A 27043-nucleotide genomic window follows, 5' to 3' on the forward strand; every position below is an offset into this window, starting at 1 on the left:
GAAGATGGCCATACCCTCAGTAATTGATGAAAATGAATGCTTTGTGACACCATCCATGAGCACTGTACTGGTTTCTACAGCTAGCTGCATGTGATTAATGTTATTTCATAGTCCTCTGCCACCATTCTGTGCCCTTATCACTGAATAGTTCCTTCCATGTAGCTGACTGGTCAGGCACTCACTATCATACTTCCTTCAAACTCTGTTTGTTGTTACAGAACACTCTGCAGTGTGTTTGCTGCATTATGGACAACCCTGGTTACAGAAACAGTTAAAGTAATGTGTTTCTTACACTGCAGGTTGTTCTGTAACAGCAAGCTGCTTCATGCCTTTTATAGTCTTTATGTGTCTACTTTATTTCCTAATACCTTCTTTAAATTAGGAAAAGGCTTGGTAAAGGCATTCAGACTTTAACATAAAAAAACATACTACTTTCATGATATAAATTGTTTATATTAGCTACGTGCATTTTCAGTTTACCTGTAACCCTGTACATTTTACATTGTAGTTGATCATGTCACTAAAACCCTATCTGAAATTACTCCCTATGTATAGTATTTCCTAAATTGTTATTATTAATGTTTTTATAACACCAAATTAGCCAACAAACATGTAGGGATGTTGGTTGATGAAGTAGGTCCAGGTCATCTCTAGGCAAGGTTAATTATTATACTAATGTTAATGCTTACAGATTTTAGTGTTTTCTGCTTATTGCAAAAAATGGAAAGAAAGTAAATAAAAATGCTTTTAATGTTAACAGAAAAGCTAGTCAATTATTAAAGCACTACATTAAGAGCATTAGTTTGATGCTTCTGATCCCAACAGGCACCACAACGTTTAATCTTGTTCTGTATTTAAAGTTCTGTGCAAACAGCTACATCAACATGTGTGTAGCAAATACAATTGGGAGAAGCTTCATATAAGGGATAATTCAGTGAACAGCAGACCAACTTGGCAAGAGCAAATGGTAACTTGAAACTTAAAATGTATCCACATAAGCAGTAAAGTGTGCCAATAAGTATGGTATAGGATTTTGAGTTAATTATCCATTTTTGCCTGTAACAGGCTTCAAATAAGATTTTTGTAAATTGTTTATGTTGTTTTAGTTTCATGGCCTTAGACCCCTTGACTGCATAATACTTTTCTTACATCAAATTTTGTTGGAGAATGCGCGTAATCTTTTTTTTACCTAACAATTCCACTCTGCCTTCAGGTACCCCAGTTGTCCAAGTCACAGCGACTGATGACGATGACGCTACCTATGGGAACAGCGCTAGAGTGGTCTACAGCATTCTCCAAGGACAGCCATATTTCTCTGTGGAGCCTGACACAGGTCAGAATCTATCACCATTTTTCCTTTTGTTTTTCAGTTATTTTAGTGAATGGATTAAACACAAGCACCATCTTCTAAAGGGAATTATATACAGTGTCTGCAGTCTGTGTTTACAGCAAAATCTAATCATTTTAATGCATATTTTGGAAGCCTGCCCATGTATCTTTTTTGTTTTGTTTTGATTAAACACACAAATGGCCACAAATACCTGTGTTAAATCAACCTTTGGATTAAGTTCTTAGCTTCGATTTATTGTGGGCTAGTGTAAGATCGGGACAACAAGCTTGTTCCTATCACAGAAAGCATGATTCGTGGGAGTCTGCTGCCACTGTGAGATTTCACTAGGCAGAGACTCATCTAATCTGAGAACTGGATAAAATGGAGCAGCATTAGTAAGGAATTGTAGGGTGAATCCCAAAACGTAAAACATATTTGATTTGAATTATTCCTTCTTTAATTATTATAGCTTATAAAACAAAAGATTATATATTAAATTGTGCTAACAAGAGATCTTTTTTTTTGAGCTCCTGTTTGCTCTAGTATTCTGTTCGGAGAATGTGTTTACAGTGAGTAGCCTATTAAACAGCCATTGGGTTGAAAAGGAATGGATTGGTAACAATGATTTTATTTCTCAGTCTTCAACTTTAACCATTATGACACAGTGCCACTGGAGAGCTTTCTTGACAAAAACCGCTGCACAGTGTGGGACAATTTGGCACAGTTTAAACTCTTTTCTGAAAAGAGACTCCAGAATAGAAAAAACAGGGAAACAGAATTAGGTTCTCAGTTGAAAGGAAGGATGGTCCCTCCATGTGAGTGAGTTTCAGTGGGAGGGTGCTCTGGGAAATCTTGCACTGTGGCTACCCACCGCTTTACTGTATTTGATACAATAATACACAGAAGACTGTAGTCACTCCTGTTGCCAATCTCGACGCACAAAAACAATACAAAATAAATCAAGCCAAAAACATTGATGTTAATACAGTTCTTTTCTTCTTCTCATTTGTAGGGATCATTAGGACAGCCCTGGCAAACATGAACAGAGAAAACAAGGAAAAATATCAAGTGGTCATCCAGGCCAAGGACATGGCAGGGCAAATGGGTGGATTATCAGGGACTGCGACAGTGAACATCTCCCTCTCTGATGTGAACGACAATCCTCCCAGATTTCCTCAGGGTAAGTTGCCTTTTATGTATGCCTTTGAAAATCAAATACAAGCAGGAACTTGGCAATCACCATCTGGTCCCTGCAGAAAAAAATAATATGGAGTATAATGCAGGGTTATCAGTGCATGGTACCTCTTTGATTTGTGCTTAGTTGGGAATAATTAAAGGCAGAACCATATGATGTGGTTGCAGGTCCCTTAAAGTGCATCGGATCAGTCTAGTAATCACTAATAAATGAAAAGAGGAGACTTTGGGTTTTAGTTCTCTCTCTGTCTCTCTCTCTCTCTCTCTCTGAAGGCTGCTGATTCAGATTGACGAATAGCAAGGTTGTTGTGCTGTTTTCTTTCTTTTTTAAGCAATGCTTGGTGCAGTAGCAACAACAAATATATAATGAAAAAAGAAAAGCAAATCTGAATTTGAGAATATCGTTATAAGGCATAACAAAACAAATTTATCACGGCCTTTTCCTTTTTTATTTTTATCCGTTCCAAGATTCAAAATGCTGGCATGCGTCTGGGTGAAGGCTTATTGCATACCCTGTATAACTGATGTAGTACAAACAAAAATGGGAATGCTATACATAAGTGGCTGTTGCCGGGAAGCCAGGAAAACTGTATTTGCCTCTATGGAGCATTAAATATGGGAATATGCTGTTGAATAAATACAGAGCTTCGTCATTATTTCTTAATTCTATAGTTTACAAATTGTATTCATTCACAATTAAGCCGTGTTGTATATGCCATATACTTTAATGTATAAGGGCCTACACTACATTCAATATTTGAATTATTTTTTTGATGTGCAAAGGAGAAAACAAAACTTATATAAATAAAGTCTTTTTTATTACATTTTTTTTAACCTAATGTCTCAGTGCACCATCAAATCTTTAAGCAAAAGTATGACTCAAACACAATTTCAATCCCATAAGTACCTTGATTTTATTGCTCAATCTCAACACCTTTTTTTAATTCTTGATGTATTCTGTGTCGTTTTTTTCAGTGGTTCTCTGCGTAACCCTCTCCACAAACAAGTAATGAATCTCAGCTCTTAGTTAATCACATCACTAAAAATGGGCTAATTCATAAAAAATAGGCAAGCATATACTTTCTATGGTGCTTGGAATGAAACCAGTTCTGAATCAAACCTCAGTATTTTTTTTTCACAGAAAATGATAGTTGTGTCATTTGTTCTTCAGTTTACAGTGTTGCTTCGTCCATTAAAAGAACGATTCATGAATAATGTATCATGAGTGTGATTTCAACATCAGGGATGACTAACATGTACACTTCCTTGTGTTAGGTACATATCAGTTGAGTACCCCCGAGTCAACAGAGGTTGGATCACCAGTTGGCAGGATCAAAGCTAATGATGCTGATGTTGGTGAAAATGCAGAAGTTAAATACAATATCATTGATGGGGATGGAGTGGACATGTTCGATATCATGACAGACAAGGACACACAAGAAGGGGTCATCTCTGTGAAAAGGGTAACTGTGAAAGCCCATATAATGGCCACAAATGTTTGCTGTTACATTTTCTATACTAGTATAATTTACTAAGATAGTAAAAAATAATTGATAAACATTCATATTTACAATATAGTCTTTCAAAAATACTGACCTAGATGTAAGACTCTATGGCTTGATATTTAATTCATATGCTTGGTAATTAATAACATCTCATCAAAGAAAATGACTCCATACTGACTGTATACATTAACTATCAACACAGTTGTGCCAGCACTATGGGTAGGGTATTTCAAAGCACAGTCCAATTATTTTTAAAGGATAGGTGTTTGAATACAGAGGGCTGATTTAACACACCTTGCTATGGTGAATAGATCAACCACATAGTGGACATTTTGTAAATTGTTTTAAGAAATCTTGACATTTACAGCATCTTTGGGCTCCATTATTCAACTCTCTTCTTGATTAAGGCCCATGTGCCACTCTGGTTTCATGTTCTGATTCTCACTGCATCCTCTAATATTTAAAAGAGCATTTCATTTTGAATTACTCTAAGAAAACGTTGTTTTGTGCTTTGTTTATTTAGGTTGTTTAGTAAAAATGTTCTTTTAAAACGGTGAACAGAAAGTATGTAAAAATGTGCAATATGAACAACATGGACAGAAAAAAAAAAAAGATTTCACTACTGTATTTACACACCGTGTTACTTTCCAGAAATGTAACCATTCGACACAAAGACACTTCCAGAACAGTAAACACATACATATTTTATACATATGATTGATAATTTGATCTTGAAGGCTAATACTACTCGATGGCAATGCTAATTGTGTTTTGTATATTGCTATTTTATTTAGTCTTTGGACTATGAGAGAAAGAAAATATATACCATTAAAGTCCAGGCAGAGAACACACATCTGGACCCTCGATTTCTTTCACTTGGCCCCTTCAAAGATACAGCTACTGTGAAAATCACTGTGGAAGATGTTGATGAGCCCCCAGTGTTTGATCGGGCGAGTTACATCATGGAGGTGAAGGAGGACGCCAGTATCGGCACTATGATAGGTGCTGTTATTGCAGCAGACCCTGATGCCACCAAAAGCCTTGTCAGGTAAGACAGACACAAACATGTCAATGCCATTACAGTTTGGAAATAAGATCAGCCTTTAGTTAGTAATTGCCACATCGAGATTATATGAATATATAATATGAACACTTCACAGATTTGTGTTAGTTCATTTTCATACTGACCTCTGACATCCCCTGCTGTGTGAGAAGCATTCAATTTTTTGTGAAAAACAGAAAGTTCATTGCTCTGAGAAAGAATTTTGTTGCTAGTATTTTTTCCTAACATTTAAATAACCCTATATAATTCCCAAGATTACACAATCATTTCATCCTATGGTTAATGGCTGCGTTTACTTTTGCGAAAGGTTTTTTTTTGTTATATGTATATCGTTGCTTATTAAATTATAAATCTCCCACTGGCTTAATTTACTTGTGCTTAAAATATTTCCAACTTAATGTTTTAGGGTTATGAGTGCCTTTCCAAAAATCTGATGCAGTACATGACTCTTGGGGGTTCTTTATTCTGACTTAGCTTTGGGCAGTAGTGCTGCTGTTTAGCAGATGCATAAATGTGCTGGGGCACTTAAGACATTTTCTGCAAAAGAAAGATACTTCATTCGCTATGGGGCCAGGGACCCCTTTTTAAACCAACCAGCTTGTAAAAAGTTAGAAGTAATGCTGTTCGGCACTAACAAACAGCTCAGGGGAATGCTACATCGCTGATTTATGTGTATACAGAAATAGCGTGTTAGACATTTGGAGAAAGAACATAATAGGCAGTGCAATTACATCAGGGTTAACCATGGTTGTAGCATTTAATGTGTTTTATAGAAGCAGAAAAAAAAGATTAAAGTTGTACGCAAAGAACAATCTAGTTTTAAAATCTTTGTGCAGGAAGATATCCAGCTGATGCTCTCTTGCGACTTGGTTTATCTGAGCCACTGCCTTCTTGAGGTTCAGGATTCTACAGCAGTCCCTGTAGAGTTTCCACAGACCCCTGCATTCATTAATCAACCTGAAATATTACACTTGCCAGTAAAAACTGTATAAATTTGTGTTTGCATGCTTTGAAACAATGAGGCATGTGCAATTACTACACATTCTAGTCAAAAACTGGGTCTTGTTAGTCAATGACCAAGCTAATGCTTATGGTGCTCGTGCAGCAATTTAGTGAAAACATTTTCTGAAAACTAAAACTGATGCAGTAGGCACAGATTGTTAGTAACTGAAAATAATGAATTGCTACACAACTGCATTGTCACAAACTGAAAGCGGTTGACAACAACCAAACCGCATTCTCAAAAAAAAACATTAGGGGTTCAGTTTTTTTTTTTTTTTTTTTTTTTTTGCCAATTAATTAATCTTGGTTTTGAAATGCTTTGTGGCTCTTATGTTTTGCAGCCGAGTTTGAAATGCTGCTTAATGGATATTTAAGAAATCCTAGTGTATAATGCATGTCCTAAGTGCCATACTTAATGTATTTAAAGATGTGTTTGTGTTTGATAGCGTATGTCAGATTTGAGTCACAGAGCCTTCTTAAAGAGTAAATAACACAACATGCCTTTTTAAACGTTTGTGTAATGTTCCCAGTAATTTTGAGCGGTTCTGGGTAAGGTTCATGCAGGTTGGGCATTCACTACCAGTTTCTCTTTGATTTCTGTGTATCTGGTAATCACCCTAAGCATATAATTAAGGTTAAATAAATGGCCTATAGAATTGTCACAATTGACCATAATGTGAAGGAAGAATTGTAACAGTATAAAACTAAATACCCTAGTCATAAAATGGAGCTGCTAAGTTATTGTGTAAATGCTAGTTTAAAATTTTTGCAGTTCATTTTATTTCACTCAGAACATTTGCTTCTGTCTCGTCACAAAATAGAGCCCTACATGTTTAGTTATAGTAGTAGTGGTATTTTTGCCCATTATCCAAGGAATGGATATTATCCACTGATGTCTAATACAGTAGATGATAGCCTTATTTGTTTAGCTTGTGGATACATTCTAAGTTGCAAGTTCAGGCATTTTCATTTTGGATTAGGGTTTAAGAAACAAAATATTACAGTGTGAGAAAAAAAAAAAAAAAAAAAAAAAAAAAAAAAAAAAAAAAAAAAAAAAAAAAACATGAACCAGTGCTTTATACACCATCAAAAGCATTAAGATGTGTTGCTATTTTGTCTTAGGTATTCCATTGATCGACTTACGGACCTGGACAGAATGTTTAACATCCACTCTGGAAATGGCTCAATCATCACTTTTAAACACCTTGACAGGGAATCATTTCCGTGGCATAACATCACAGTTACTGCAACAGAAATCAGTAAGCAAGATTTCATATACATTTATAATTAAAAGAAATTATTTGGTTAGTGTATTGGCTTACCGAGTGAGGGTGGGGGATATAGACAACATAATTTGCAGAGGAGAAAGAGAAATAAAGTTGTACAAGGTCTGTTAATCTTGAAAGTTGAAGACACAGGAATTATTTTCATTAACTGTGATCAGGTTTTCTGTGAATCTTGATTCAAGCTTGTTGTAGATGTTGACAGCTGCTTTACTACAGGTGTGAAGCTTCTTACAGTAATTGTCATTGCTTTTAATTAACCTGGAATTATTTTCATTTATTTTTTAAACAGGCAACCCTAAACAAGTGGGCCGTGTTCCAGTGTACGTCCGAATTTTGGATATTAATGACAACGCCCCAGAGTTTGCCACTTTCTACGAGACATTTGTCTGTGAAAATGCAAAAGCTGGACAGGTAAGGTTACATAACTGCAAACCTTTCAGAAATACCTAGTGAATTGACCCTAATGTAAATGCAACAGTTCAACACTTGCGTGCACTTTTATTTTTGGAAAAATTAAACAAAGAAAACAAACGCAATGTGCCTAGTTCTTGTAGCAGTAAAGCAGATTTAGACTAGTCCCTTCTTTGCACGATACCGTAAACTTGTATTCTCAGGGTGACACAGCTTGTTTTACCTACACGGCTGAGAAGCCGCCCCTACAGTGGTTTCACCCTGAATACTATATATCCACAGGGCCACAAAAATTCTTACTATATTAAAGATTCAAGCCACAACTTTTGAATTCATTACACAATAACTTTACAACTTTGTGTTAATTGTTAGAAAAGCACTACAATTTATTAATAACCATGTGATTGGATAATAAACTGACCAGTGGCAAAAAATAAATAAATAAATAAAAAGATTGTCCATGCTAATACAATTTTTGTAAATTCCTATGGCATTTTATTAAAAAAATAAATTAAAAAAATCAAAGTATTTAAAGGTTTGTAGCAATGTTTTACAGTCTTTGAAGCTTTTGATTGATTTTGATCAAAGTAAAATGTTTTGATGAATGTAAACCATCCTTAGAGAAGAGGGTTCAAAGAGGCAGGGATGAAAAAAAATATACCAATGCGGTAATCTGCACTCGTTTCAACAATCTTGTGAAGTTTAAGAATTGATCAAAGTAAAAAAAAAAAAAAATTGCAGATTTCATTTAAATTAAATGACGCCTTTCTACACAAGTTATTTGGTGTTAGAAGTGTTAGAAGCACAGCCAGCCTTTACTGTCACACATTCTAAATCCACACACATCTGAGAAAACTTGTGAAATATATAGGTGGGGCTTTGCTACTCTAGATGTCAGCAAGTGGTAAAAAGTATTGATCTTAATAACTTCAACACTAATCAATATGCAGTCTCCCTGTCAGTTTCTGTGGATAATATGTCTAAAATTTCTCCTTGCCTAATTAAATAAATGTTGAGAAGAAACATAAAATGACCACAATAAGAATAAGAATAAAAACAGTCACAAGGGAAACGCACATAAAACCCTCTTGGCTACACCATGATTCTGCAGAATTGTGTATTTTGTACTATGGACACAACACAGGCACAACTCTCCATATTCTAAAACATTGTATGTGCAGCTCTTGGAACATACTGTACAACAAAAAGTATAACAGTACAACCTTCTTGATGGACAAGACAGTGTTTTAAATGTTTAGAATTGCACCTGACAAAGGGATTAGATTTGATTTAAAACAGAATAGGTTGATCTTCTGTTTGTTTATTCAATTTCTTACCAGTTTGTTGTGCTGTGGTTCCACTCTAAACCGCCTGTGCAAGTATCCCCATAGAATTTTCTTCAGGTTCGTAGGCAGCCCTTTTTTGCCTCTGGATCCATCAAATTTACATTGTTTGCCAACTTGTGATACCGTTCAGTTGTAATTAGTGCCCTGAACAACAATGCAACATATCTTTCCACTCTTCCTCGGTTTAAGACATGGATTTCCTCTTCCTTTTACAGGCTAATCGTGTTAATTACAATCATGGGGTTTCCATGCGAGTCAATTTACATGTGAAATGGTGATGGAAATGGTTGTATACCTCTTGTGAGTTTATAGTTCTGTATAAAACCACTTACCATGAACTGCGTTATGCCTTTGTTATAGTATTAAAGCAGCCGTTGTGAATACCCTTGCTGCGTAAGTGTCTAACTGAATTAATTCACGTCGTTTTATTGATCCCAGCTATGTCCAAAGACAATGTGTGTCTGCCCTCCACGTTAATAAATATAGTTGGTGAACCGGATGTCAGGAGCCAGCTCAATCACCCAAAACAGCACAACAAGGCAGTGTCACTTTATTTAATTTTTTTTGTGAGACTTGGCAACACTGGTAAACTTCCTCGTCTTTCTCACAAGCAGCCACTGATTCCTGAACACCTCATTTTGCTGTTGATAAGAGTTTGTGCAGGATACTGCAGGTGGTGTCAATTTTGAGAACTAATGCTGCACTTCAGTCTGTTTCATCAGTACCACCACCTCCCTTTCAAGTGCCCACTATCCATATTTGCCCAAGCGTGGTGTTGAATGCTTCCTCAGCAGCGGTCAGCCGTCCAGACGTTAAGGTTTCTAAATCAAAGCCAGGGTAGTACATGCAGCATCACCTGATCCCCACCTATATCCCTGAATGAACGGGATATATATATATATATATATATATATATATATATATATATATATATATATATATATATATATAAAACGGGTTTTCAGCTATGGCGATCTGCAATACCTGTTGGTCATTTTCATGTTATACCTCTGAGTTTATTTTTAATTAATGAGTCTTAAGATAAATTAGTTTAAACAGTATTCACTACTAACGACATGACAACCCACTAATGACATTTGAAAAACAATTTGGGCAAGAGCAGTAAAACACATTGTTAACCAACCAGACACAAGGTACTTTGCTTACATCATTGCGTCTTTGTTGAATAACTTCGGAGCTTGAGTTGAGAGCGATGATAGGGCGAATCCAGAGAGCCAATCCAGATAGCCAAGAAAATCCTTGTTTTGAGTTTAAATAATACGATATATAGGCGTATGTATTGTACTGTAAACAAGTCCTTATCGGTCCTTTCATTGGTTCACAGTATTTGATAGACAGTTGAAAGTCACAAAAAGGGTGTGTTAGAAATGGAGTGTATCCACCTATTTCGTTATCAAAGGATTATACATTTATCATTTAAACCTCCTATTCAATATAACTTTAGTTACATTCATTAGAGAAGCATACAAATTTCAGTTTCATTCTCTATACAAAATTACAATTACAAGCATATGAAACACATCAAAAAACAATAATATTAAAAAAAAAATATTAGTTAATAATATTCATTTAAAACACAATAAACTATTCAGGTTTATTGGGAAACTTACTTAAAATAATTAAACTTGTGACTACAAGTTATGTAATTAAAATAATTCTTAAAGCATTTTAACTAACTTTTAACTCAATAATGGTACAAGTGCATAGTCAGTATAGCTTGGCTTGATAAGTTTTATGACACCTCAGACCAGACAGGCAGATAGCATTTTGGAAGGTGAGCTTCAAAGAGTTAACACTACGTTTGGCCTGTGCCTTGGCCTAATAAACAAGTTTTGAAGTAGATCTGGTTAAGAATGTTCTGGAATTGGTGTTAACAACCCAATCACCGCAGCATGTCACACAGACAATAGTGTGAATTAAGCATCTGGGAAATGCTATATTAAAATGAATTTAACCATGAATTTCCTTGATACAGTGCACTAGAGCGGCCATTTTGACACAGATTTTAAAGTTATAAGTGTACAAAGTTGTCAGGATGTTAACAATGAAAAGAAAAATTACAGGTACGTCATTTAAACAGTTGTAGCAACACGTGGGGGATGTATAACAGTAGATTTTTCAGAACCCTGCTACTTACTCTTTAAACTCAATACAGGCAGTCCTCACACAACCAATTGTTTCCTGAAAGTCACGTTATAAGTCAAAGCTTCATGAGTTGAGGCTACGTTCCTGACTCTTCAGCCAGATAATATAGTTTTACAAAAGTGACTTGTTATATTGTACTCATGCAAATATTTATTTAAATCTTTACACTCAGTATATTAACTCAGAAACCTACCTGGCTTGATTAAAAGTACAGACTCTGGGCTTTCCAATGACGTATTCAGTGTGTGTATGTGATACTCCTAGCAGGAAATATGATCTCCTGAAGTTAAACCCCTCATCATGTAACAGAGTTCACAGCTTAGGTTTCGTTTCGAGTCAGTTGCTCTTATCAGACATTGTTAACGGCAAATAAATTAAAAAAAACAGTTACATGCATTAAAAAAAAAAACACTAGACTAACACTAGACTAAGTCAGGGCAACCACAGCAGGTACTGCAGTTCAGACACCGATCACGCGCACATCACGCATGGCTCAGGTCTCGCCATGTCGTAAATGCCGTATCGATGTCGTAAAGTCGAAGCAGGGTAATAATGCAAAAAAGTCATAAGTGCACATTGTAAGTCGAAGCGTCGTAAGTTGAGGATCGCCTGTATAATTCAACCCATATTTAAAATGCTGTTCTTTGTAAAGGTACTAAACTATGCAATACAAGTAATATCCCTTGTAATTTTGTCCCCTTTAGCGGATACAGACAGTAAGCGCAGTGGATAATGACGATCCCATCAGTGGACACAAGTTTTTCTTCAGTTTGCCAGCTGAAGCATCTGTCAATGCAAACTTTACAGTCCGAGATAACAAAGGTAAACACAACCCACATAACCTAGGTTTCAACTGTGCTCTGAAACTCTTTGTTTTCTTGGAAATGAATATTCTCTCTTAGTAAGCTTTTTAAGAAATGTACATTCAACAATAAAGAGGTCAGTGCATTAAACAGAATTAACTATATGTGGAATGTGCTACAACAATACCTACAACAAAATGGTTTAAATACATTTAAAGGCTAATTCTATAAAAAAATTAAAATCTGTAGAGGTTAAATACAAATCTGTTTTTTTTTTTTTTTTTTTTTTTTTTTTTTTTTTTTTTTTTTTTTTTTTTTTGCAAATGTTTTTTTTTTTTTTTTTTTTTCTTCATTCAGATAACACAGCTGGAATCCTAACTAGGCAGAGTGGTTTTAGCCGACTGGAAAGGAGCACCTACCTTGTGCCTGTGGTAATATCAGACGGGGACTATCCCATGCAGAGCAGTACCAGCACACTAACTATCCGTGTGTGCACCTGCGACAGGGAGGGGAATATGCAGTCTTGTAATGCTGAAGCTCTGATTCTTCCTGCTGGTCTCAGCACTGGAGCCCTTATTGCCATTCTCCTCTGTATAATTATTCTTCTCAGTGAGTACTGTCTTTTTTGTTCAGTTCTGAATTTTCTCAGGAACAGCCATAAATGTGTAAATAATATGATGTAGATCAGTTTATATATCTGGTTTGAGCTACAGTCACACACAAATGTAATTATATAATATATATATATATATAAACACTGGACTTTGAACGAAAATAACAACCTCTGATTGGTTAAAAACAATTAACATGACGTAGTGTATGGTACACATATATCGGCGACACTTGTCCGATTGACATCCCCACTTAAATATGAATTGTTTTGTTTGTGTTGTTTGTCCCACTTGCTGGTGAACACGAACACTAAACACAAAACAAGTATGGTGCTGGTGCTTCCAGCACTCGTAGCAGTTGTTATTTTTACTTTCTCTTTCGTTTATTTTTTTGTTTTAATTTTCTCCTCTCCACACCCATTTTCCACTCACCGAACACACAACCCTGAGTGAATAAAATGTGCATCTAAATATACTGTTGTGACGGGATTCAGTTACTAATTAATTATTCACTTGAATCCCAGCATGTGACCTAATTTGTACAACCCCATGCTGAGATATTATTAAATACTTTAAATGCAAGTGAAGCAATCCCTGTGCCTAAATAGAACTGTATATTTTAAAATCACTCGTGCTACACAGACCCATTTATATGTCGTGCACCAATATCTTACACCAACATTAACACACCACACGCAACATAGAACACAAAAGCCACACATGTGCGGGGCACACTGCCACAATAGCGTATAGCACGGTTTGCATATTAATGATCGTCAACTTAATCAACTAACAAAAACATATTTTGAGATCCAAAAGGATGAAAATGTACTAAAATATGTGTGCCTCGCATATAACAAGTTCACAAACGCACTTCAAAATCCGGCTTCAGTCTCCATCGCAGCTGCTCCCCTTACGTCCTAGTGTAATTTGAAACTCTGCCCATTATCACAGCAGGTCAGTCCTCTAATTTTCTAATGAGATGTTACTTTCGATGCAGAAATTCACAGTAAACAAACATGTGTAATTTTTATTTTCTTCCCACAAATGGCAGGTAGCCGTTTTATAAGCAGTATAAACAACTTCAGGGTATAAACCACTTTGGGCCATGCAATTCCGATGATATATACCACTTCTGGGGTGGTTAAAGGCCCTCGGCTAATGACTCTTCACCACCCCAGACGTGGTACATATCATGGGAACCGCACAACCCGTCGTGGTTTATGCCTTACATACACACACACACATATATATATATATATATATATATATATATATATATATATATATGTATCCACTATAACCAAAAATATCTGTTTCTTCTCAAAAGGATCACCACGTCAAACCACCTGTTGTAACATTCCTCTGAGGCAGAAGAAGAAGGAGCCTCTGATCATTTCCAAAGAGGACATCAGAGACAACATTGTCAGCTACAATGATGAAGGAGGAGGAGAAGAGGACACACAGGCCTTTGATATTGGAACACTAAGGAATCCAGAAGCAATAGACGATAACAAGCTACGCAGGGATATTATACCAGAAACGTTGTTTCCATCACGACGGACAGCACCCACCAGGGATAACGCAGATGTCAGAGACTTCATTAACCAAAGGCTACAAGAAAATGACACAGATCCAACCGCCCCCCCTTATGACTCTCTAGCAACATATGCTTATGAAGGCAATGGATCCATAGCAGAGTCCCTCAGCTCTCTGGAATCTGCCACCACAGAAGGGGACGAGGACTATAATTACCTTAGTGAATGGGGACCTCGCTTTAAAAAACTGGCAGGTATGTATGGGGGAGAAGACAGTGACAAAGATTCCTAACCAACACTCTTGTCAGATGATTGTAAGAAACTGTACTGGCACATAACGTGGCCCATTTTCTTTAAAAACAAAAAAAAAGGAAAATAATGTAGACACTGTTCTACAAAGTGCCATTTTATTCTAATAATCCCGTTCTTGATTGTGACTGAGCAGTAGATTGGTGATGACCTTATCTTGAGTGTTCCAGTCTATGGAATTTAAAGGATGGACTTCTCTCCAGGTTGCTGTGTAAACTTCAATGCTAACCTTAAAACTACGGACCGTTTCTACTTAATATGCTTACTTAGAAATGTGGAAGAACAGCAGGCATTGGCATTATCCTGATAAACATTCACCTCACTCAACGTTGCATTTATTGGAATACATTTGCATTTTGCAATATTTATCGTTAACTCTCTTGCAATGTACCTTCTGTACAGCATATCGTATTTAAAGTTTTTATTTTAAGGATCTTCTATATACTAATACAAATATACTCCTCACTGCACAGCACGAGAGCCTGCTATGAGGGTGAAGTTCGCATAAAGCACTCGTACCAGTAATTTTTATGTCACATTTTATATAATCTAAAAGGTAGCTTCACATGTCCTTGGTTTAACATAAAGGTTGATTAAAATGGAAGGGCATTTCAGCAATCTGCAGGGCATTGGAATTTAATGTGTAACACAATGGGAAGCAAATATTAGAGACGCACATGATTACATATGTAACGGTTATGATATTCCAACCGCAACAGCGCCGGAAGCGACATTTTCATAAAATCCCAAACCGAAGCTGATGAGGCTGTTGCGTCTGTTAAATTACTCTGTGTAGACCAATTAGTCCAAAACTTAAATCAAATAAAAAATGAAATCATTTTGCCAAACTGACTAAAACAGCCAAAAGTATTGAAAATAAAATAAAATGTTAGCAGAAGTCCTGAGCTATTGTGAAAATGGAACAAGCAGTGAAGTTGGCAAAGCTGCAAAACAAGCAAAAGGGATGCTTCAGATATGGACCAACTTGAGACTACCTGGTTCCATAATTAAAAAAATAACTTTGTTAGTGCATTCTGTTACATATTGATGAATTTCAATTTTAAGAGCTATCCATGGAACAATATGCATTATAGTAATAGGCTGTAATAAACCAGCATTATGAAGAAATTGGCGAATCTAGGTGACATTTTAAAATAGAGTTGTTTTCTCATCAGAAACTATTTTAAAGTGTCACCAAACATCTGAGTTGCTTTGAAGCCAACATGTTGATTAAATCATTTTAATTTAAAAAAAGCAGCTCTACTCAAACATGATTTGCCAATTACAACCGACCGCGGTGACAATGGGGGGGGGGGGGGTACCAGGAAAATAAATAAAAATGTTTAAGTCTGTTAATACATTAAGTTTAATTGTGTAATACAGGGGTTTTCAACCTTTGTTTGACACTGTACCCTTTCTATCGGGAGGGTTCAGCTAAAGTACCCTTCACAATTTTCATTCACTGAATGGTACCACAGTTGCAATAAAAGGCAGAATAATCTGGTTAACACATTTATTTTTTCCCCTCGTTTCTTTAAAATATCATTTTTCACAACAGTCTGGGACTGGCAAATTGCTGAGACAGAAAACCAAACAGTAGGCTTCATTCTTAAAACTTAATTACATGTTTTTTGATGCAAATAATTAAAAGGCAGTATTTAGGAATCTTTGGAAACACTTGTATTCGCTTTCTATTGGGCAAAGTCATTATAATAATACAAAATAGTCTGCACTGTAAATATTTATCACGTTTCTATTTACTTCCCAATTACTGACAATAATACACTAACAATAATACACTGCTTCACTGATACGACAAGTTGAAAACAGCACAGATCATGAGCAGCACAGACCACTCTCTAGGCACAATCACCAGACACCTGCTTCACCTATATATCAGAGTGAAAATCCACTCAATCGAAATCACGCATGCAGGGACAGATGGAAAATGTGGATGTAGATTCTGTTTTTTTTTTCCCCATTAGTTTGAGCTGCTAAACAAAGATTAAGTAAGCATACACTGTGGTTTAGAGAATATATAATACTGTTAAAAAATTCAAGATCATTATTTTCTTTTACTTTCATTCTATTTGTGCATTGTGAGTCGTTCTGCGTACCCCTATGACCTGTAGAAGTACCACCAGGGGTACGGCTACCCCCGGTTGAAAACCCCTGGTATAATACATTGGCAAAAGTGATGCAATATTGCTTCATTGAGCTTATTTGTCACCATTTAAAAAATAAACATAATTTGTGTGATAACGCTATGTCCCATTCCCATGGGTGAAGTTTTCAGTCTGTTTTTTACAGAAAACCAATTGGATGTCAAAAACAGCTGAAAGGGTTGATAAAAAACCAAACCGATCATAACTGACTTGCATCGTTACACACAATGTATCTTACTGTTGGATTGCATGCCAGTTTTATGGTGGTACTCCCTGTTCCAACTTAATCAGGTGCCGCAGATGTAAACATCGGCTTTCAGTGTCCTGCCGTGAATAATTGTTATAGCTTGCTGAACTACGCTAGTCTACTGTCCCTTCAATCCATTCAAGTAAACAAAGCTTAATGCAGTGACTGGCGAGGCCACATTTTATCATTTGCTGCGAGACTAAAGGCTCTTGGTACCGACATAAGCTCATTACAGACTTGTTCTAGCTTACTAAACATTATGCATTTCACGTTTGTCCTGCCTTTCTAAATGTGCTATATCCACATTATTCTTGCAAACTTGGATTTTGCTGACCATTCATCTTCTCAGGTTTAGCAAATTACTTCTTAGCTTAATGTAGGGCCTACAAATTTGTGCAACATAGATATAGAATTGTAAATGAAACACCTAAAATGACCTCCAGCATGCTGAAGAGCATTATGAAGCTGCATCCATGTTACAAACCAGAAAAAATACTGTTTTTTAATCAGTGTACAGAACATGGTTGGCAATACAGTTTACAAGAAATATTAAACACAGAAACTCTGATTACCATAAAAAAAACTGTATAAAATTCACCCCTCACATCCCCCCTTTTAAGACAACAATTTCAGGAAAAATCCTATAGGTCACACCGGTGTATAAGTCACTCCCCACCTTTTTAGGATGCCCTAAATATACCTAGAAAATAGACTTATACAAAGGTTTTTACAGTACATTACAATACTTTCAATCTTTTACACATACAGAGGTCTATTAAATGTATCTAGAAACCAGTATATCTAAATATCGCCACTAGGATTAGTAATATTTGTGTACCAAAGTCATGAAAATGAAACAAGTAACTGCATGTAAGTCGCTATACTGCATTTCTGTCACTAAGTATCCCGTTTAAGCAAATAGACCATGCAGTGAGTGTGAAAGTAAAATGTACCTGTGGTTGTTTTTTTGTCACTTGCCAAATGGATTTTACTTGTTACAACTAAGAAACAAAGCTGGATCAAACCATTACTACCAAACACACCGAAAACTGCTCAGATTCCAAAACTACTTTTGCAACAATTAAGGGAATCCAACTCTGCAGATTATCTGTTAAGTGGTAATATTGGATGTTTTTAAAACTCCACAAAGACACAATGATTTCTGTTTTTGGGCGGTCTAGATTTACACTAAATATGTTTGTTAGTTGATAAGAATAGCCTAGACAATCTTGAAATGGCACAAATGTTAGCAATGTGGATTCTCAGTTGTTTTGTAAGAAATTAAAAGTTAAGACTGTTCCTTTGCACTTGAATTAAAGTTTTGTATTTGGTTATTAGCATTCCTATGTTACTGCTTTAACATGCTGTCTAAATGTGTATTGGAAATGGTTTATGTAAAGGGTAAAACCCTCCTGTACCACCCGTTGTTTTCACTTTTTATATGTATATGGTCCAGCCTAAAACATTTAAAAATAAAGAGCAACCATGTAATATTATGGCAATTCTTTAACTCTAGAACAACAATGTGTTAGTGTTAAATTAGCAACTGAAACTTGAAAGAATCATTCAGGTTCAATGATATTTGTGTAGGGAGAATGAATCAACAAATTATTTTTAATAAAAAAAAAAAAAAAATTTATATGCATAAAAGAAATACTGTTAATACAATTGTATAAACATTGGATACAAGCAAGCAAAGACGCGCAGGTCACAGCATGAACCAATGTGTACACTTGTATCACAACACAGATGTCACGTGGAGTCAATTCAAGGAATTGACTGACGATTAAAAAAAAAAAAAAAAACATTACATTTAATACTATGAATATTAGCATTTCCACCCCCATTTCTTCCAATTAGTATGGGTCCAACTTACTATCGCATGCCTTTAACAAATCTGGTAAAGGGGGTGGGGACTCGCCTACATTTAAGCATTTTACAGACTGTTTTAACCTAATATGTTCTTTGTTTGTGGTTTTCTGTTTTCACAGTGTGTCCAAACATCTTGATTAGACACCTGCTAACTTTGGCTCTCTGCCCAGACGCCAAGATACGAGAGACTGCAAATGTCTTGCTTTGCTAGTTACACATGCTTTAAGCTATATCAAAATATGAAAATAACATAGAAGTAAAGAAACTTATAACAAAATACATAATTAATATGGTATGCAGAATGCCATCTCCTAAAATTGCATATTGTATTTTTGTGATTAAAAATTTATTTATCAGTCAAAAACATCCTTTTAATAGGAACCACAAACCGATTCATTAAAATTATAAACTATGGCCCAAATATTTGATAATGTTGAAAGTGATTTTCAATCAGTTCGTCATTTTTTATTTCTTTGGGTTTTGTTTAGTCAGATTCTTAATCGGATTCAAGTCTGGGCTTTGACTGGGACACTAGGAAATTCACTTTCTTGTTTTTAAGCCACTCTAGTGTCGCTTTGGCTTTGGGCTTGGGGTCATGGTCCTGCTGAAAGGTGAATCTCCGTCCCAGTCTTCTGTCTTTTACAGACTGAAGCAGGTTTTCCTCAAGGATTTGCCTGTATTTAGCTCCATTTTTCCCACTGTCCTGACACGCTTCCCCATAGCATGATGCTGCCACCAACATGCTTCACAGTAGGGATGGTGTTACCTATGTGATGTGCTTGTGTCAGACATAAAGCTTTGCATTTAGGCCACATAGTTTAGTTTTTGTTTCATCGGACCACAGAATCTTTTGCCACATATTTTCAGAATCTCCAGCTTGCCTTTTTGCAAATTCCAAGCAGGATTTTACATGGGCTTTTTTCAGAAATGTATTCCTTCTTGCCACTCTTCCATACAGGCCAGATTTGTGGAGTACCTCAGCTATTGTTGACACATGAACAGTTTCTCCCATCTCAGCCATGGAACGCTGTAGGTCTTTCAGAATTGTCATTGGCCTGTTGGTGAACAGGCCAAGTTTGGGAGGACGGCCTGCTGTAAGCAGATTATGGGTGGTGCAGTATACCTTCCACTTCTTAATGATTGACTTGACTGTGCTCCAAGTGATAGTCAATGCCTTTGAAAGGTTTTTATACCCCTCCCCTGATCTGTGCCTTTGCACATCTTTATCCCGGAGTTGATTTGAAAGCTTCTTGGCCTTCATGGTATATTTGCTTAGAATGCACTACCCAACTGTGGGACCTTACAGAGACAGGTATATTTAATCTGAAATCATGTGAACTACTTTTATTGCACACAGATGGACTCCAGTTAAGTTATTGTGTGAATTCTGAAGGCAATTGGTTGCATCTGATCTTATTTAGGAGTGTCATAGCAAAGGGGGTGAATACTTATCTATTGAAGACATTTCAGGTTTTTATATTTAATTGATTTGTTCTCCCCCTCCATTTTTTCACATATTGAAAGTGTTGAGTAGGTTGTGTAAATCAAAAGGAAAAAAAATATATACTTAGTATAGGCAGTGTGTGTGTGTGTGTGTGTGTGTGTGTGTGTGTGTGTGTGTGTGTGTGTGTGTGTGTGTGTGTGTGTGTGTGTGTGTGTGTGTGTGTATATATATATATATATATATATATATATATATATATATGAACACAATGATCATGTTTACCATTACTGTTGGTGATATATATCATCACAATGATTAAATACTATACAACATTAAACCTTTTCAAGCAGATGTGTACCCTTTTTTAGGCAATATTGGACACAAACCCAAGGTACCAACAGGACCTGAAACAGATTGGTACTTATTTTATATGATCTAAATAGCTGCAAATGTACAGTACATACCAAAGACCCTTTCCAAACCAGGAAAGCACAGCTTTTTATAACTTTACAGTCAAACTATAGCAGCCTAAATGTGATATGCTTATGCACTGATGGGATCTAGATCACAAACTATAATAGCATTGTCTAATTAGAGATAATCTACAATTGAGTACTTGGCTGCTAATCAGATGGTTAACATTTCAAAATTGTAGCCAAATGTAGGACAGATGGCTGTATTTCAATGCAATGTTTATTAGCTGAACTGCTATCTCAAGTAAACTGGAGATTTTATTTTTATTTTTTTTAAAAGGCACAAAATATAAAACAAACATGTACAGTATCGTATTACAAACGTGGATACTTAGAAATAAAAAAGTACCTATCTTTTTAAAATAGTAATTAGTTACACAACTAAGAATATGTTTTAGACAAATTAAAAACAAAACAATACAAAATATATAATACAATGACAAAAAAACAACATGATTTTAAACCTTTATAAAACACACCTAATGCTACTTTGTTGCCAGGAAGCGTTCCTCTACATTTTGCCATTTGTTATTAGAAGAATGTCAGCTCCCCCTGGGGACAAGGTGGCAGAAAACAGCAGAAATACAGAACCCTTCTGCTCCCCCTTCACATCACTGCTTTACTTCCTGACCTCATCAGTCTCATCAGACTCTTTCTCTTGCTGTTCCCGTTCCCGTCTCATTTCTTTTAGCTCCTGTCTGTATTTCCGTTCAATGAAGCGCTTCTGGTGTGCCATCTGGGGGAAGTTATCTGCATGCACATATATATGTTAGACATTTGCATACAACAGTAAGTAGTGCAGAAAGACAGTCACATTACACCTTCTGAGTGCGCTTGGAGGAAAAGTAGATTTCATTATATAGAATTTTTGTACAAGTCATCAACCAAAAAAATCAATAAAAATCACTTTATGTAGAATGCATGTCAATATTTCTCAATATCTATTAATCCACTACAACAAGTTAACATTTTGAATAAGGTAACATGACAAGTTTTGCTTCTATGCATGGAAGGGGACACAGGATAAGATGTGATAGAATTATGTAAACTAACTGGTTGACTTCTTATCTATGATTCATAAAGATTGGTAACCCTCTGGCTACTATCGATACATTTTTTAGTTTACAGAACAAAGTACCAAATTTCTGCAAGCTGAGCAACATTTTATAACACAACGAATAGGTACAAAATAAAGCACTAAAAGTGCATGACAATGTGTATCAGAGTAAGGCAATACAGTTTATGCCCTTCATAGTACCTTTATTTTAGTGAAGAAGCACAAAAATGATTAGACAGTATCATCTGACTATATCTAATAAGGGCAGTTCATCATACAGTTAAAAAAAAAAAAAATACTGCTTAACCTTCTGTTAATAAGATCTGATGTCACCGATTTAGGAAAGCAAAATGTCGAAGCTACAGAGGTTTAAAAAAATAAATTGAAAAGTTAGGATGGAATAGTACTAATCCATTCATATTTATAATTCAGTGAGTTTCATCCAAATTCAGATACATTGGCTTATATTTCAGGCCCAGACTAAACTGTATGTATAATACACATATCTTTTTTTATCAAGGTGATTTTTAAGGTTTAACTTTAAACCCTTGTCTGGCAGTAATTTTCTGAAGGAAAAAACAAAAACACTAGCATTGTCTCCAGAGTGTCTATATCCTTAACATGCTGGAGCCATACCCACACCTCATCCATTGAGACAAGTATACAATTTGACAAGAACTCAGGGATGGGAAAGATCTTGTTGAATTCACAGGTCAGAACAAGGCCACCTGCCGAGATATTTTAGGACATAAAGTTAGTAACGAATAACATATAAAGAGAGGCTCCGTCCTTCAAAAGGCCCTACGTATATAAGAGGGGATCCATCATTGAGGAAACCCAACAAACAGGAGAGGGGGGGGTCACCATCTCTGAGAAGACCCGACAAACAAAGAGGTTTGGGAACCAGAAAGAAAAACATTGGTTAGTAATATTAACATATAAAAGAGGCTCTGACTATTCAATGGCCCAACATATGCAGTAGGGGGGTTCCATCGCTGAGGATACCCGACATACAGGAGGGGGGCCACCGTCTTCGAGGTGACCCGACATACAAAGAAGGGCACAGTCTTTGAGGTTACCCGACATATGAAGAGGCTCGCAAACCGGAAAGAAAACAAAGTTAGAAGATGTTACTACACATAGAGCGGTGTGTTCCGCCTCTTCAAAAACCCAACATAATAGAAGGGGGGTTCCGTCGTTGAGGAGACCCGACAAACAGAAGGGTTACTGTCTTTGAGGAGACCCAACAAACAGGAGAGGGGTTCTGCTGCTTGGGGCCCTCACATGAAGAGGCAACAGAGCCATAAAGAGAAGTAGACAAAGGATCATGCATGCTAAAGGAGGGGTTTGGCCGGGGGTCACCGTTTGACTCACGAAGAACCCTACTCTATGAGGTAAATGAAGCGACGCTTAACAAAGGGTTGGAGAAATTGGAATCACTAATCCCCAAAAAGATGGACCCCCCGGCTCCTCACTGAAGACGTTTATGGGAAGAAAAAGAGAGAACAGCCAATGTATACAGAAAAGAAAAAGAAAAAAAAAACACTTAACACAAAAGGAAAACGCTTAACGTGACACATGGGTTAGTACTGACCATGTGAAGACCTCTGCACAGCGGGAAGGAAAAAAAAAAACACCTTTATTTTATTTAATTTAATAATTTATTTTAAAAGGCAGATGCTATTTCGGCTCGTGAAGAACGAATGTAAGCTTCAACTGCTGATGAGGTCCAGCGTCCCATATTTTTGATTAGATGCTGGTTAATCTTTGCACCTGCTGCTGAAGTGGCTGCCCCAATTCTGAATGAATGTAGAGTGTAGAATTGCAGTGGAAGACCTGCTCTGGAAACCAAAGCCTTGAAACAACAGACCTGCTTGCATTGATGAATAGAGGATCGGAAGGAGATTTAAGTTTATATTCTGTAATGTATTTCAGTATAGAAGAATATGGGCATAGAGGAGAGCCAATTTTTGAAAGTTGAATACATTGTCCTTGCCGAAGCTGTGCTGAAGCCATGTACTCTTGAGCTGAATTAAGTAGATTATTGATGGTTGGATTCAGTTGAAAATGAGCTGTTTGAACTGAGGAGTTGCTGGGCAGGGCCGTAGGAATCAATTTGTGAAATTAGGATATCTGTAAACGAGAGCATCAGCTGCACTATTATATGCCTGGTAGATGGCCAGCTTGTATTACAGAATTGTTGGCTACTGAAATCCATACTACCACTGCATGCCACTAATGCCACTGCAGTAATTACATAAGAGGGGAACTGGAACAGCCTTAATTATAATATGAACTGTAGCTAAATTAACGCAATAAAATAAGATCGATTTCTTGGACCAGAGATGACCCCATAGCTGGGCTGCTGTAACTATTGGGTAAATCTCAAGAAGAGCTGTGGATTTTAGCCATAGAGATATACTGGAAAACCATTCATTCTTTAAAAAGACCTCTAAATCTAAGAGATGAGACGTCTGTAAACAAAGCCATGTTGTGCGGAGCTGAGATGAAATCGTCATAAAACATGGATAAGCAGTTCCAGTCCTGAATAAGAGCAGACAACATTTTTATATCTTTCCTAACTTCTGATGAAATATTACATGTATGAGTCAAAGTTTTTTGCTGTTCATGCAAGAGCAAGTAGACGAGATATAAATGTCCTCCCTTGGGGAATAATGCGAATTGCAAAGTTGAAGTGACCCAGCAATGAAAGCAGTGCATGTTTTCTAATTGTTTTCTTTTTCCCCAACATTTTCTGAGTTGCTATGCCAATAGGATTAATTCTATAGACTTGAAAAGGAAGAGCTAAAAAAGGGCCGACTATAAATCATTTTTTAATTTCATTTTCAATGAGAAATTGAACCGACTCTGGGTTTGATTAGCAGAATAAAGATTTTTACTTTGAAACAAGGAAGAAAGAATTTGGGTGAGACTGGTTGAAAACCTGTTTTTTAATCTGTCAATTAAATAACTGGTGAAACTGATATCAGGATGATTTTGTAATTTTTTATATAAAGCCGGAATGTTAATGGGAGTGCAGACTGTGAGCATCGGAGAAAATCACTTGCGACTGAGGGCAGACTGAGTTGACGTGAGCATCTCCACAATTGCTGCACATATGAACACAATTACATTGCCTGTTTGAACAGAAACCGGCGTTGAAGTTGCTACAAATTTGTCATCCTCCTGCGAATATAATTCTGCGCCCTTGTTTGTATTGTCTTGTGGATTGATCAGGTAGAGCTGAGGAATGTATTGAGGAAGAATTTGCAGTAATGAGGAAGAATTTGCAGTAATACCATTTGCTGCTTTAGAAGTAGATGCTATAGCAGTCTTAGGGCAGAGGGATGTTGAATGACCCGTGGAAGCGCAGACCCCACAGGCTCTAGCTCTGATGTCACCGAAAATTCAGTTAAATAAATCTGGCTAAATGATTGTCCGATGCCAATGTGGCTGCTGCTTTTGCTGAGAACGCTTTATGATATTCGAAGAACATAGTCCCCCCGTATCTGACAGACAATTCCACGATATAACTCTTGAAGGAGTCCCATTCAGCTCTGCGGTTAGGATAAACGGAGCATAGCACATCTCTAAATATGGAGAAAGCAAGGACAAATTCCCCCAATGTTAGATTTTTAAGTAATCTGGGATCTCTGAATTTTAATGTAACTGACAGATCTCCGTAATCCACTACTCTGTGATCTGGGAATTCTGATGTTGCCATTAGTAAAGAAACATGATTAATGTCCTTGCCTTCAATTATACCGTGCCGAAAAAGGAAGGGGGGAGAAATCAACAAAAAAACAGAAGGGAGACCGCATCAAAACAAGAACAACAACTCAGGTAAGACAACCATTAAATGTATTTATCTAAATGCTAGAAGTATCAGAAACAAAATTCTAGAACTTGAAGCTACTGCACTAACAGGTAACTATCATGTGATAGGTGTTACAGAAACGTGGTTGTCTGAGAGTGATGGGGACGAATATAATATTTGTGGGTATACACTGTATAGGAAAGACAGGCAGGAGAGAAGAGGAGGAGGGGTAGCGCTATACATAAGAAACAGTCTTGAAGCCCAGGTGTTAAACCTGGACAAAGAAAATAAAACCGAATCAATATGGGTCAGAATAACGGACAAAAAGTCAAAGGGCATAATAATAGGAGCATGCTATAGAACGCCAGATTCAGACAGTGAGCAAAATAATCTGTTACACAATGATATTAGAAATGCGTTTAGCAAAAGAAAAGCCATACTAATGGGGGATTTCAACTTCCCCCACATAAAATGGGAAAACCCGGTGGGTAGCACGAAGGATGAAATTGAAATGGTGGAAATGACAAATGACTGCTTCCTAACACAATTTGTCAAGGCACCGACTAGAGGGGAGGCATGCCTTGATTTAGTCTTTTCAAATAACGAAGACAGAATAACTAAAACAGAGGTCAGAGAACCACTGGCAAACTCAGACCACAACATGGTCTCATTTTTTAAAACCCCAAAAGTAATGACTAAAGCTAAGGTTTACAATTTTAGAAAAGCAAACTATGAAGGTATGAAACAAAGACTAACAGAAGTAGATTGGAGTAAAATAGAGAAAACACCTACAGAAGGATGGTTATTCTTCAAAAATGTAGTAATAGAGGCGCAAAACAATTACATCCCTAAAGTAGACAAATCTAAATGTAAAACTAAATTGCCAAAATGGTTTAATAGATCAATTAAAAAAAATATTCAGCGAAAAAAGGCACTTTACAGAGCATTAAAAAAGGACCAAAAAGAAAGTACGCAGAAAGAGTACACAGAACTGCAAACACAAGTCAAAAAGGAAGTTAGAAAGGCCAAGAGAGAAATAGAAATGAACATTTCTAAGGGAGCTAAAACCAATTCCAAAATGTTTTTCCAATATTACAACAGCAAGAGAAAAAAAAAATAGCAAATATATTAAATGATTACTTTACTAACTAAAGTTACTTACTAAGTTTTTACAAAGGAAGATACTGACAACATGCCCCACATGTCATCCAGTTCTTATCCAGTTTTAAATAACTTTAGCATAACCGAGGCAGAAGTGTTAATGGGACTAGGAGCTCTTAAAATAAACAAATCCCCTGGGCCGGATGAGATCCTCCCAGTAGAACTCAAAGAAATGAAAGAAGTAATTTACAAACCGCTAACCAAGATCATGCAGCAGTCTCTTGACACAGGGGTGGTACCGAC

General features: G+C 36.5%; 2 protein-coding genes across 2 annotated transcripts in view; one reads left to right on the top strand and one right to left on the bottom strand.

Annotated features, from left to right (window-relative positions):
- Positions 1-16066, top strand: part of LOC121312745 (cadherin-10-like) — a 35443-nt gene extending 19377 nt beyond the window's left edge. Inside the window, exons 4-12 of the mRNA XM_041244473.1 lie at positions 1214-1333; positions 2343-2510; positions 3800-3987; positions 4824-5077; positions 7217-7353; positions 7670-7791; positions 12008-12125; positions 12464-12740; positions 14082-16066. Coding sequence (XP_041100407.1) covers positions 1214-1333; positions 2343-2510; positions 3800-3987; positions 4824-5077; positions 7217-7353; positions 7670-7791; positions 12008-12125; positions 12464-12740; positions 14082-14547 — 1850 coding nt within the window. The 3' untranslated portion in view covers positions 14548-16066. The remainder of the gene's footprint in view (positions 1-1213; positions 1334-2342; positions 2511-3799; positions 3988-4823; positions 5078-7216; positions 7354-7669; positions 7792-12007; positions 12126-12463; positions 12741-14081) is intronic.
- Positions 16067-20699: 4633 nt separating this feature from the next.
- Positions 20700-27043, bottom strand: part of LOC121312746 (ribonuclease 3-like) — a 57573-nt gene continuing 51229 nt past the window's right edge. The window contains 1 exon segment of the mRNA XM_041244475.1: positions 20700-21515. Coding sequence (XP_041100409.1) covers positions 21385-21515 — 131 coding nt within the window. The 3' untranslated portion in view covers positions 20700-21384.

The sequence above is a fragment of the Polyodon spathula genome, chromosome 3, assembly GCF_017654505.1.
Source record: "Polyodon spathula isolate WHYD16114869_AA chromosome 3, ASM1765450v1, whole genome shotgun sequence".
In the NCBI taxonomy this organism is placed as follows: Eukaryota; Metazoa; Chordata; class Actinopteri; order Acipenseriformes; family Polyodontidae; genus Polyodon; species Polyodon spathula.